This window comes from Fulvia fulva, chromosome 9, assembly GCF_020509005.1.
Source record: "Fulvia fulva chromosome 9, complete sequence".
NCBI classification, from domain to species: Eukaryota; Fungi; Ascomycota; class Dothideomycetes; order Mycosphaerellales; family Mycosphaerellaceae; genus Fulvia; species Fulvia fulva.
The window spans coordinates 1,413,244-1,427,187 of NC_063020.1; the positions used below are offsets into that span (position 1 = coordinate 1,413,244).

Here is a 13,944-nt window from a genome sequence, read left to right on the forward strand (position 1 = left end):
CTGCCGTTGGTAGAGAGACCGAAACACTGCGACTTACATACAACAGTCAAGCACCCATTCCACCGCGATACCGCGAGACCTCGACACCTCGCAGCATCGTGAGGTCCTGACCAAGCGGCTCCTCCTTCCAGCAGTCAATAATGCGTGAGAAGATAGCGTAGTCGAGCTGCTGTCATGGGCTTGGACATTGAGGATGAAGAAAGTGCGGCGCCCTTCAAGCGCTTCTTTGAACGTCTGAGAGAAGACGTGCCTGGCTACGAGTTCAACGATCGCATACCACCCTTCCACTCCAGCTACGACAACTGGCACTTCTTTGGCAGACGGAAGTCCCGACCGAATGTCTCTGGGCAAAAGACGAGCGCATCCGAAGCTTCGAGCTCACGACCATCCAGCATAAGAACTCGTAGCGATTATGATATCCCCAATGACGAAGAGAAAGAGCGGGAAGTGTGGGTCATCGGTCGCATGTCAAAGCAGATCCTGAGGCTAGAGCGGGAGTTCAAGCTATGCCAGACACTGTTTCGGCAGCAAACTGAGGGTCAGAAACACTTCGTCAGACCGCTCGACTTCTTCCGCTTGCCAGCGCGAGATGTCGACGACGTGCCTCTGTGTGTGTCTGTTGTGGAGGCTCCTGGTCGCGACTACCTGAACGAGCTAGTTGAGTTTGGGCCGAACTTCTACATGGGCACACCGGAATCTCCTCAACAACATCACCACGAGCAATGCGCGCTTCTGACATTCCTGGACTTTGCTATAGGCGCGAGCGAGTGCTTGGAAATTCTGCACCATGGCAACCAGATCGTCCATGGTGAAATTCGTGGCGATGCCTTCCACTACAACAAGGAGACTGGCGTGGTGCGAATGATCAATTTCGGCTCTGGAGTTAGGAGCTTCGAGCATGGACTGACATCGGCCAACTGGTCCTCGCTGATGCAGCAGCGTGGTATTGAGCACAAGCTTCAGTTCATTGCGCCTGAGCAGACGGGTCGTCTGCCTGCTGAACCCGATGCGCGATGCGACATCTACAGTCTCGGAATACTCTCCTGGAGCATGCTGACGGGTGCTGCACCATTCGAGGGCAAAACATCGTTGGACATCATGCAGAGCGTGCTTTCGCGAAGAATCCCCTTGGCATCGTCGATCCGACCGGATGTCCCAGAGGCACTCGCCAAGGTCATTCGCAAAATGACTGCTCGAAATATGGAAGATCGTTATAATTCGACATCAGGCATCAAACATGACCTTCAAGAGCTGAAGAGAATTCTCATGGATGGCGATCAGGACGCGCTGGCCGAGTTCAAGGTCGCCTCGACAGATGTCAGCTGCTTCTTTACTTTGCCTAGTCAGCTCGTAGGCCGTGAGGAGCAGCGCAAGGTCATCATCAATGTGATCGAAAAGGCTGCTGCCAAGTCAGCAAAAGCCGCTTCGATCACGAGGAGAGGACTTTATAGCATAAGCTCCAACTCTTCGCTAATCTCTGGGGAGAAAGACATTGTGTTAGACGATATCATGAGCGACAGCACCTCTTCTACGGACCGTGATCGAGGACGAGATGATTCGCGGTTGATGTCGATACCTGAGGTTCCTCCTTACGAGCCATCGAAGCGAAGCGCCTCGCAGAGTCGTCAGGATCGCATGGGAAGTGTGGCTTCTTCGGCAACATCTACTCTGGGAGAGCCGACCGATAGCCGTGGCTCCAACGACATCGCAGAGAGTCTTCATCGCACCACTTCTTCAAGCTTCCAATTCAACGGTAGCCCCGGTGAGCCAGGCTCTCTATTAAGGACAGCACAGAAATTGAAGAAGAAAGGCAAGACGGAGATAATTGGTATCGAAGGCGCTGCCGGCTTTGGCAAATCTTCGCTGGTTCAGAACATTCAGATCACCGCACGCAAGCATGGATACTTCACCTCGGCCAAGTTTGATCAAGTCAGGAGTGCACCATTCGATCCAATTGTGCGGGTAATGTCGTCGCTCTTCAGGCAAATTTTCTCGGAAAACGACGTCGGCACGGCATTTCACGACAATATCCGGACCTTTGTCAAGCCATTTTGGGGCGTTCTTCATGCTTCCCTAGAGTTGCCGTTGTGGTTACTGGAGCCTGCCACGGATGGCAAGACCACTAACGCCTCGAATTTCATGGCCAACCCAACACTTCAGAACGGCACATTAGGAAGCATGCCCGAGCGGAAAGCATGTAACGCCGCGAGCACACAAGAGTGGCTACGATCTGGTGGCTCCGCGAAATCTTCGAGATTCATGCACATCTTCCTCGATGTGTTGCGACTACTGAGCATGCAGAAATTTGTATGCTTTTGCTTGGATGACTTGCAATTCGCGGATCCCGAGTCATTAGAGCTGCTCCAAGTCATCGCCGGTGCACACGTCCCCATAGTGCTGATGCTCACCTACAGAGATGAGACGGAACTCACTGCGCCAGTCAAGCGGCTCTTGTCGAAGGCCGTGAAGGTGTCAGTCGGTGCATTCACCGATGATGATACCACAGAGTATGTCTCGCAAACACTGCACAGATCAGCGGACTACTGTACGCCTTTGGTGGCTGCAGTACAGGAAAAGACTCAGGGCAACCCGTTTTTCGTGCGAGAAATGTTAGACTCGGCATATCGCAAGAAGTGTCTGTACTACTGCTGGAAGCATTCTGAGTGGGTAAGTCTCTTCTTGAAAGCATCGCCTGTGTAATATGTCTTCACGCCTGGCTCCCTTGGCAGCAGCAGTTTCCCAAGGTGTCGATACGATCTTCTTAGGTATGGCTAACATCTATACTTAGGAGTACAACCTGGACAGATTGTTCGAAGAGTTTGCGAGTCCTGACACTGGCAAATTCTCTAGCAACGACTTCATCCTGCGTCGCATGAAAGAGCTCCCTATCGATGCCCAGGCAGTATTATCGTGGGCCGCAATCTTGGGCAACAGCTTTCAATTTCAGACGATCAAACGTGTTATGAGCTGTGCATGCTCAGATCTGGCCCCGCAGCCACTGATACCGCCAAAATCGACGGACGCGGTCGCAGGACTCCAGGTTGCCTTGCAATCTTTCGTTATCATGCCGACTGAAGACGAAGACAGATTCAAGTTCTCGCACGACAGATATATCGCTGCAGCAGACATACTGTGCGAAGCATATGTCAGATCAGAGATGCACTACGTGGTGGCCACCTCGATGATGAAACACGAGCCATACGACCCTGTGAGTCAACCAAATAAGGTCCTGTTCGAGCAAGCCAGACACGTATGCGAGGGAGTCGAGGCTATCAAGCGGAGAGCCCCCAAGAAGACCAAATACCGAGAACTATTGTATCAAGCAGCTGAGACTGCGCGCGAGTCTGGTGCCAGGAGATCCGGGCTGTACTTCTTTGAACACTGCATAGACCTTCTTCCGGAGGATCCCTGGGACGATGATACCGACGATGCCTCATACAGCGAGACTCTTGCGCTCAAGACTCGAGCTGCAGAGGCATACTGGTACGCTGGGGAGTATAATGAGAGCAGCCAGCTGCTTGAAGAAGTCTTCGACCGTGCTCGAGATACTGCGGACAAGGCACCAGCTGCCATCGTCCTCAGTCGCATGCATGCTCAGCGTGGGGACAGCCAGACCGCGTTCAATACTTTGAAAGCCGCGCTGTCTGAGCTCGGCATGTCAGTGCCGGAGACTACATGGGACGACTGCGACGAAGAGTTTCAGAGCATCATTCCTATGTTGCAAGGCAATCCTCCGGACTACGACATTGCAAACACAAAGTCAACAGATCGACATCTGACAACACTTGGAGCCCTGTTGACAGAGTTTCAGTCCTCGGCATATTGGACTCATCATCTGCTCTACTACCAATCGACTTTGCTTATCATGCGACTGTACCTGAAGTATGGTCTCTTCCCACAAGCTGCACTTGGCTACGTAAACCTTGCCGCGCTCTCAGTCTGGCGCTTCAGTATGGTCCAGGCTGCTGTGGAGTTGGGCAATACTGCGTTGAAAATCATCGATACATATAGCCAGGAGTTGTACGTCGGCGGACGCACGCTCACGCTGTACGCTGTCTTCCTGGGGCACATTCAAAAAGACTGGCGAGACAACTATGAGCTGCTCAACGAAGGCCTGGAGTGTGCGTCCTCGGCGGGAGACAAGATCCTCCATCTTCTGAACATTGGTATCATGGCTGCCTACCGACTCTGGGCTTCGGAGAATTTGGCAGACACCGAAGCTCTGATTGCGTCCGTTAGCGACGAATTTCCTGACTGGGCGGAGAACTTACGCGGTGGTGTGTTCCTAGTCGGCGTACGAAGCTATGCGCGAGCGCTTTCTGGGAAGACATATTACAAAGTAGCATCGGATGTGCTCACCGACAGCAGTCACGACAGCTCGGCATACGAACGATACATTGCAAGCACAGCATCATCTCCTGATCGACCCTTGAGTATCTATCAGAGCTTCAGACTAATAGCAATGTATCGCTTTGGCCACTACAAAGAGGCAATGGAGTTCGGGACGGAGATGCTCCAGCGGACTGATGGCCTCCTCTGCCAACGGTTCCGCTATGCAGCACTTTTCTATCTGAGCATGTCAATCCTGGCTTGCATCAAAGATGAGCCAGACCGAAGTGACCGCGACGAACTTCTGCAGCGAGTGGCAAAGTATCGCGCGCACATTGAGGTCATATCATCGGTGAATGACGTCAATTACGTGGTGTATCTTCAGCTTCTACAGGCCGAAACAGCAGACATCGAAATGCGCTACGGCGAAGTCTTAGGCCACTTCGAGACCGCCGTCAATCACAGTGTGCTTCATTCAAATATCTTGGACGAAGCTCTCAGTCTCGAACTATATGCAGACTGGTTGGTCCGAAGAGGAGCCGCCAGACCCGCACGTGGAATACTTCTAGACTGTGTCTCCGCTTACAGAAGAGTGGGTGCATTTGGTAAAGCCGAACACGTCTCCGAAAAGTATGGATACCTTTTGTTCGGAACCAGAAGCCTGGCTACCGTCGATGCCGGAACACAAACATCGGATGCAGGTGCAGGCCCATCGTACGTCGATAAGCTGGAAAAGATCTCGACTCACGAGGCTGCTCAGACACCCGCTGATAGGACCGTCGAGTGGCTGGACCCACATGCTGCGCTTAGGCCACGGCACGACATGCTCTCGAAGGAAATGCCGGCGGCGCTGTCTTCGGCGGTTGGACTTGATATGATCGATCTGGCTGGAATCCTGGAGTCGTCACAACTACTGTCGTCGGAGCTCAACGTAGACCGACTGTTGGCAAAGCTTTCCAACATCATTGTTGATGCGACTGGCGCAGACATGGTTGGTTTGGTCGTTGAGAATGAGGGTGGAGAATGGTGCGTTGCCTCTGTCGGTACGCCTGAGGGAGTCGACACACCTAAAGCGGACATTCCCTTGATGGAAGTTGAAGATCAAGTCGCGAAGCAGGTTACGCTCTACGTGCTACGCTTCAAGGAGCAACTGTTCCTGCGGAACGTTCTGGATGACGAGCGCTTCAGTAACGTCCCAGAGAAATGGCTGGAGGACAATCCTGAAGGCGCGAGCATGATCTCGCTGCCTATCCTACACGGCGAAGATGTCCTACTTGGATCTCTATACTGTCAAGCGCCACCACAAACCTTTACCGATCGCACAGTTACATTGCTCAAACTTCTAGTCAACCAAATCGCCATCTCAATCGCGAATGCGTTACTCTTCAAGCGCTCCGAGAAAGTGCAGGCAAGCAATACTTCAATGCTCGAAGTCCAGAAGCAAGCTCTGGCGCAAGCACGAGATGCTGAGAAGAAGGCCAAGGAGGCGGAAGCTAAAGCTATGGAGATGGTCCGACTGAAGGATGAGGCTGCTAAGGCGAAGTCCATGTTCCTGGCGAATGTGTCCCATGAATTGCGCACGCCGCTGAATGGTGTCATTGGCATGTCGGAGATGCTGAAGTCGACACCGCTCAACAAAGAGCAGGAGGAGCATGCTGACTCGATTCGGGTGTGTGCTGATACTTTACTCAGTGTCATCAACGACATTCTGGACTTTTCCAAGCTTGAAGCGGGTAAGATGCAGGTCTTCAGCGTGCCGCTGAGTTTGACAGAGACGATCACGGAGGTTGTGAGGGCATTATCGTACACAAACCTGGAGCGCAATCTCAAGACAATCACGAAGCTAGACCTCGATCAGAACTTGGTGGTGATGGGGGATCCTGTGCGACTGCACCAAATTCTGATGAACCTCATGTCGAACGCCTACAAGTTCACTGCTAAGGGCAGCGTCACGGTGCGCGCGAAGGTCGATAGTGAGGATGCCGACAGCATTAACGTTACAGTGTCAGTCACGGATACCGGAATCGGGGTCTCTGAAGAACAGCAGAAGAAGCTCTTCCTGCCATTCTCGCAAGCCGACTCTAGTACTGCTCGAAGCTATGGCGGGACCGGTCTGGGTCTGAGCATCTGCAAGGCAATCCTGGAGAATGTGATGCACGGACACATCTGGTTGGAGAGCGCGCCTGGTGTAGGGACGACTGTGTCGTTCAGCTTGCCGTTCAAGAAGGTCAACAAGTCCGAGCTGAGCGAGTCGAATGGCAACACGCCGCATGGTCGTGAGACAGATCCGATGGCCATGTTCTCACCTCCTGCCATTGATGACGCCCCAGGGGCGAGAGCGATCGTCAGTTTGCAGGGTATACCGCGAGATCAACTCAAAGTTTGCATCGCGGAGGACAACCCGATCAACCAGAAGATTGCCATCAACTTTGTCAAGAAGCTTGGCTTCAACTGCGAGGCTTATGGTGATGGCCAGCAAGCCTATGATGCGCTTGAGCGGGCTGCGAAGGATGGGCATCCATTCCACTTGGTGCTCATGGATGTACAAGTAAGTCTATGCCTTCATCTTACGTTCTTTGCGATGTGCTAATAGTATTACAGATGCCCGTATTAGATGGCTACAATGCCACGAGGGAGATTCGCAAGTCAGAAGAGCCGAAAGTTCGAGACATTCTGGTCATCGCCATGACAGCCAGCGCCATTCGCGGCGACCGCGAAAAGTGTCTCGAAGCAGGCATGAACAACTACCTCGCCAAACCAGTCCGCGCCGATACTCTAAAACAAATGCTCGAATCATATCTCCACCAACCCGCCCGAGCGATGCCCAACTTGCAAGAAGAAGCCAACAACCTCGTCAACACCGTCGTGTCCGAAGAGGACGATAAAGAAGAAAACCACATCCCTCGAATCCACATCCAGTCCCCACCCGATCGACCCAAGAGCGCACAGCACAGGGATACAGAGATCCACCTCACGCCAGAGGAAATGGCGAGGAAACCACAAGCGCAGGCGAATATGCAGCAGCAAATGCAGGCGGCGCAACAGCAGATTAGGGAGCTGCAGGAGAAGCCTAGCCGGGCTGCGGGAGGGAAGAAGATCAGGAGGCCCGGGATGGAGAGGACGAAGAGCTATTACTCGGCTACGAGTGCGGAGGGGAGTGAGGAGGAGAGGTAGTGTTGCTGGGCGGGAATGCACCGACTATAGAAGCAGCGATTCATGGATACAGACTATGAGCGCTAATGCTCTGATACGACAGAGGGAGCGAGACTCGAAGCGGCGTCGGCGTTCTTGAAATGGAGTGGAACGGAATGCATTTGCGCGTTGGAGTTGTATATAGACGACAGACAGTGAGGATGATATGGTGCGGTAGCTTGAGAGGGTATTGAGCGCTGCATGAATGACAGAATCTTATGATCACGATTCTATGGGGTGTGAGATATGCCAAAGCTTTCTGTCACTCTATTACTTCGTTACTTCGTTACTCTGTTACTGCGTAATTACTTCAGTAATTACTTCAGTAATTACTTGATTTTCGGTCCAAGTGCTAGCCTCCGGCTTCTGTAAGCCAATCGGCTCTCGGCAGAAGTCGATAAGACAAGCTCCACAGAAAATGTCCAGCACTTGGAGCTTCAATGTTCACCTTCACCTCCAACACAACACCCACCTCACGACCCCCTCACCTACCCACGATGCCGAAAACTCCTCGTCCCACCAGCAGCCATGGTGGCATCACCAAATCTGACCCCTATGCCGGCGCCTCCGCCCGCAAACAGAAAGCCTCCGCCTCCAAGAACGCAATCTTCAAAATGAACACGGACATCGGCCAACACATCCTCAAAAACCCGGGCGTCGCCCAAGCGATCGTCGACAAAGCCGACGTCAAACAATCCGATATCGTCCTCGAAGTTGGTCCCGGTACCGGAAACTTGACGACGCGAATACTGGAGAAGGCGAAAAGAGTTATCGCAGTTGAACAAGATCCCCGAATGGCGGCTGAATTGACGAAGCGCTTCCAGGGCACATCTGCAGCGAAGAGGCTGGAGTTGATTCTCGGGGATGTGATCAAGATGGAGCAACTACCATATTTCGACGTCTGCATCAGCAACACGCCCTACCAAATCTCCTCGCCCCTCACGTTCAAGCTCCTCGCCACGACCCCCGGACCGCGGAGTTGCGTACTGATGTTTCAGCGCGAGTTTGCGATGAGGTTATTTGCGAAGCCCGGGGAGAAGCTGTATTCGCGTCTGAGTGTGAACTGCCAGATGTGGGCGAAGGTGGACCACGTTATGAAAGTGGGGAGGAACAATTTCAACCCGCCGCCGCAGGTGGAGTCGAATGTTGTGAGGATCTCGCCGAAGAATCCGAGGCCGAGTATTAGCTATGATGAGTGGGATGGCTTGTTGCGGATTTGCTTTGTGAGGAAGAATCGAGTGTTGCGGAGCGGGTTTTTGGGGACGAATAGTGTTATGGCTATGCTGGAGAGTAATTACCGCACGTACTGCGCGCAGAACGATACACCGCTCGACGATGGTCCCGCCGATGGCGTTGACGAAGATATGGAGGTTGACGATGGTCCGGAGGAGGAGATTATGGACATTGACGATGGGGAGGATTTGCCGGATTTCTTCAAAGAGGAGGCGGATAAGAAAGCGAGGAAGATGATGGATAATCCCAACAGGAAGAGGAAGGGGAAGGTTGCGGAGTTGGTGAGGAGTAAGGTCAAGAAGGTGTTGGAGGTGGATACGGAGCTTGCGGAGAAGAGAGCGAGGCTCTGTGATGAGGGAGATTTCCTGAAGCTGTTGTGGGCATTCAATCAGGAGGGCATACATTTTGCTTGAGGCAAGGCAGTCAGAGATTGAAGATCAGGATGTGCTTTCAGAATGAGTCAGAGGCATGGCGACGTGCGAGGAGAGCAGCATAAGATACCCCCTTGGCATCGGGCGGCAGCGCGAAAGGAAGAAGGCTTGCACAGCCTACTTTTTCACCAATACTGCATCACACAATTTTGCATTCTGGCCCTCTGGGTTGAGCTGGTGGACGACAGGTGACTGGGGCTGACACGGGAGATGCGGACCGGGAAGGTAGACACTCGCAACATCCCCGGCGTCAGTGCTTCCTGCGTCTACAGTAAGCGCGCCTCGTAGCACAGGCAGAGCTCTTGGACCAACACTGCTCTAAGACACACTTCTCGGGATCATGTTCCGATGGCTCTCATCGCACCCACACGCGGGCGATCGCACTGAGTGTCATGCTCGTACGCAATGTCAGCTCGTCCTGAGGCACAGATGGGGGCCCATCGCGTAACACAGGGAAAGGACTTCTGAAAACCTCGCTTACCTGATCCAATAGCTGTGCTAAGGTTTGCGCTCCGTACCACCTCGTGCGCCCGATCACCACGAACTTCGCAAATCAAACAAATCGAGCCTGCGTTTCTGACATGGGTTATGCTCTGGTATTACACGAGCGCAATCTGCCAGCCTGAAGATGCTGGTGCACAATGGTGTATGAGAACACTTCTTGATGCCGCTCGCGGATCAAGTGGGTCTTGACTATAAAACAGTACCCTTGCGACCACTTGATCTGATCGATAACCTTCGATCACTCGAGACTCCAAACATCTACACCACAGCTTGCCCAATTGAACAAGCCAGACCCCATCCTACCCCACACGCGATCATCATTCCTCGGGTCGCCTTGTCTTGCAAGCAACCCAAGATGCAGCTGGCGACTTCTTCCAGCTCTTATGCGGCCTGTTGGCAACAACGATCTCGGTCATCGTTCTTATCCTCAAGTTCAAAGCGTCAAATGTATGTGATCGCGAGCGTAGCTCTCAAGGTTGCGAGTCACCACCACATACTGATGCGTTCCAGCTTGTGTGCGCAGGGGAATGTCCCGCAAGGAGTCTCTTCTCCCGACCATCACGCCCAGTCCTTCTTCGACATATCGATTCGAAATGGATATCAAACAGAACTGGTTGAGACCGCATGCTGCAGATTGGAGTTTTGGTCAACCTCGTTTTCATAGGGTCTCTGAGGAGTTGTCATCTATAACGTCAACGTCTGATGCATGCAGCCACATACGATGTTAAGGACAAGAAGGACCCGTGTTCCCTCGGGGCAAGCTTCCGCAATTTCCAAACCGCGTGCATTTACTCAACTGAGCACCGACTTTCTACCTACCAAGATCAGGATAGGCCCCATTGTCCGACCTGTAGCTTCAATGCGCGGGACAGCTGGAAACGCAGGCCAGGAGGAACATTGTCACTGTCAGAATTCAGGTAGTCAACAGGCTTTGCCTGTCAATGTCTACTGGCGTGCACAAAGGTGTTGGCAAGCACTAGCCAGAATACCGTCTCGCACACTATTGCTCTTTACAGCAACACTGACTATCTGCGCCAGTGTCATGAACTCTCGCGAGATTCACCCATGGCACGACTAGCGTGGCCATTCAGCCAATCATCGTGCGCTTTTGCTGATGCACATGTCAGAACTCCAGAGTAGACTCTTGGCGCCGACTCCACCCGCAGACCGTCGTCTTTCATCAGCACAAACATTGTGCTTGTAGAAGCTGTTGTCTAGCAAGATGTGACTGGCAGTCGAGCGTGTAATCCTCGTCAGCAAGTAAGACATTTATCGGCAACGAGGACTGTTCCTAGGTCAAAGGCTCGACGTCAACAACTCGTTTGCGTGTTTTGGATGCCCAATGCCGAGAGCGACAGTCCGCAAACTCAAGCAGAAGAAGCTGGTATTGTGTCGATAAGGCTGTCTCGTGTCATCTAAGTAAGCTCCTGGATCCATTGCAACAACAAGATGGCAGAGTGCTCGGCGTTCATCGACAGCCCATAGTTGAAAAGGAGCCGGCGGGTGTGAGACGAAAGCCTGTACTTGCTGATCTGATGCTATTTAGCTTCACCATCGAGACTCTGTAAGGCAGTGCACCCTGCACAACCCGTTACAGAATCCGCAGCTGTCAATCTGTCGATTCTTGCGTGAGAGTCCGGAGAATCATCGGGAGACCTCGTGTGGAACTTCCTTGCTTCGTATCTTTGACAACAAGTTCCTGTACGACCACAGTATCGTTGCTAAAGCATTGCGAGTCGACATATCTCAGTCAGGGTTCAATGCCAGCCAACCGTCAAGCTGCGCCGCGGTCACCCACGACTGTGGAGCCGAGCTCACATCCCGCTAGTATAGAGCTATGCCGGCAAAACAGCCGAAGAGTGTGTGTGCGGAGAAGCTGTCAGCAAGGCTGTAGAACTAAGACATGGGGCTCGCACTCATGGTGTCGTGGGCTTGCCCCTAATCGGGAAATGCGCAAGCGGCTTAATGACCGCTGCGTACAACCTAGTGGCGCATCGTGGCTCACGTCATTGCGCAGATGGTGTTAAGCTCTACGCCCGGACTCTACCATATGGCAAGGCTATGGTCGAACTCTGGAGAAGAAGTCTGTGCGTATCCTCACGGTCCGTTGCCAGATTTGGTTGCTGTTGTGTTGTGCGACGCGAACACGGAGTCGTACGTCTCGTTGACACCTCAGAGGGATGTGACCAGTAGCGACACTCGAGATCAATGCCCAGCTTCCACTTCAATGCTTGCTGCATAACATCTTGGCGCCTAGGACCGCATGCGGGACTATGCGAACGGCCAAGTTCCGTTATCAGCTCCATTGGACATTACCTCATGTTGCGAAGCCGTTGTGACCTTCTGTTGCAGAGGTGTGGGGGTCTGCATGCCAGTACCACGTGGACTCTGACACGAGGTGGGCCTTTGCATATGCATGCGAGCGCCTAAGGTCTTGTCAAGAAACCCAAATGTCCCGGGTCAACCTTGGCCGCAGCATTGGGGCAGCTCTAAGCACGAGTTCGTAGCTATGCGGGTGAGCCACGTGCTATGGACTGCCGAAGAGGGTTATGACAAGCCGCCAGATATCCTAAGTCGCCCTTGGCAGGAGCATCGGGACATCGTTGCGGAGAGCTCCCTAGCCTTGCGGGTCCTGTCCGTCGGTTCCGCTAGCACTGGACGAGTATGTAGATGCCAGAACTTGAAACAGCCTAAACAGCAAGGTCAGCATCGAAGAAGACTACAGTCGGCCAAGAAATTTGGAACTCCTGCCATGGCGAGTTTGCAATGCTCAGACTGACCCGACGCTGCACTCGTTCGGAGGAGGCCGCAGACGTTCCAGGTCTGACTTGGGATGAGGTATGTAATTCCGCGTGGACACCCTCGCGAGTGTCTCGTGACTGACCAACTCAGGCTCGCGCTGCATTCGCCACAGGCGTTACTGCTTCCATCCTCGAGGACGGCGCCGAGGAGGGTGAGGCTGCCATTTGTGTCTCCGTGCCATATGAGGTCGACGACCCGGCCAAGACCCGTGACGCCGTTTCGGTCTCGTTCGAGGCCGGCGGCCAGGAGGCAGTCTACGACTGCTTCCTCCTTACTGATGGAGCCAACTTCTCGATTGATGCAGCGGACTACTCGGAGGCGAATGTAAGTTGAAGGCCCTTCTGGATCGGCCATCAAGTTGCTAAAGTTGTCCCTACAGGTCGGTATTGCTGGTGGTGAGCTTGTCGATGGTTCTTTCACAGCTCAGAGGATGAGTGATATGATTGTTGAAGCACTGTCCATCCAGCGAGGTGGACGCGCTTCCCGGATGGACAGGCGATGGGTGATGATAGGTTCCATGTTGATGTATGAGCATTTGGTCTTTCGATAGCATTGTAAGGAGTACTCCGTTTCATGTTTGATCCAGCAGTGTTGCGAAAGGGTCACACCGTGGTGCCTTTATCTGAACTGTACGCCCAGAGTACACTCGTAAGTGTTTGTGTGGGCCTGCTGGCGTGTGACAACGTGTGGGTACGTATATACGTACCTCTTCACGCGGCACTGGTGGGTTACCGAATACGGTATGCGTCCGGTAGGGCTTCTCAGGAAGTCGTGTACCTATCGTCCCACCAGCTGCATGATGTCCAGATCCTGATGTCTAGCAGTTCAGTAGTTTCGACGTATGCATGACCTGTGCTTATAAATAATCCAAAGCGTCGAGGTCAGGTTCATCAGGAGGGTTGGGATATGCCTTCATGTATCGTGGCAAGTCTCCTTGATCGTCGCCGGCCGCGGCTCGGGGCTGAGGTCAGAGCCATCAGCCTGAGCTTTCTCCGCAGATAAAGCTTGCAGATCCCATAGGTGCACATGATAGGTACACATGATGTACCCACAGACAGCTGCAGCGGAGGATACGCCTGAGCTGGAAGATAGTTGATGTCGTTGAGCGACCTCATGCAGCGGGTCGTGTACATGAGTCGGTACTGAAGTCATCCCCGCCCTCCACATGCCTATACAGAGCCTGATGTACCAGCCTCACGCTGTGGATCCCCAACTATGGTCTTATCAGCATGATACGAGTAGCGTAAAAGCCTCACACTGCTTGCACGAACGCAGCGCCGTCTGCTTTTGGTGGCTTCCATTTTCATCGTTTGCTCCGATCGTCAATACAACTTCCTGTGCATTGTCTCCGACTGACATTGAGGACCTTTTTCTCTCCTAGAGCTGGAACTGCTTTTTGGTGTCTGGTCCTGGCACTGGTTGATGTAGCGGTCTGGATCCTGCTGTCTTGAAA

General features: G+C 53.1%; 3 protein-coding genes across 3 annotated transcripts; all 3 read left to right on the top strand.

Moving 5' to 3' along the window:
* Positions 1-174: 174 nt before the first annotated feature.
* On the top strand, positions 175-7,503 carry CLAFUR5_09141 (Hybrid signal transduction histidine kinase K; the record flags this gene model as incomplete). The annotated part of the gene is made up of 3 exons (XM_047908289.1): positions 175-2,667; positions 2,789-6,877; positions 6,931-7,503. The coding sequence occupies 3 exons, from the start codon at positions 175-177 to the stop codon at positions 7,501-7,503; spliced, it is 7,155 nt and encodes a 2,384-aa protein (XP_047766700.1).
* A 515-nt stretch (positions 7,504-8,018) lies between these two features.
* CLAFUR5_09142 (Dimethyladenosine transferase) lies at positions 8,019-9,167 on the top strand (the record flags this gene model as incomplete). The annotated part of the gene is made up of 1 exon (XM_047908290.1): positions 8,019-9,167. The coding sequence occupies one exon, from the start codon at positions 8,019-8,021 to the stop codon at positions 9,165-9,167; it is 1,149 nt and encodes a 382-aa protein (XP_047766702.1).
* Positions 9,168-12,455: 3,288 nt separating this feature from the next.
* On the top strand, positions 12,456-13,041 carry CLAFUR5_09143 (uncharacterized protein; the record flags this gene model as incomplete). Its single annotated transcript, XM_047908291.1, has 3 exons — positions 12,456-12,527; positions 12,582-12,815; positions 12,871-13,041. 3 exons carry the CDS (start codon positions 12,456-12,458, stop codon positions 13,039-13,041), a joined length of 477 nt encoding a protein of 158 aa, XP_047766704.1.
* Between the last annotated feature and the right edge of the window lie 903 nt (positions 13,042-13,944).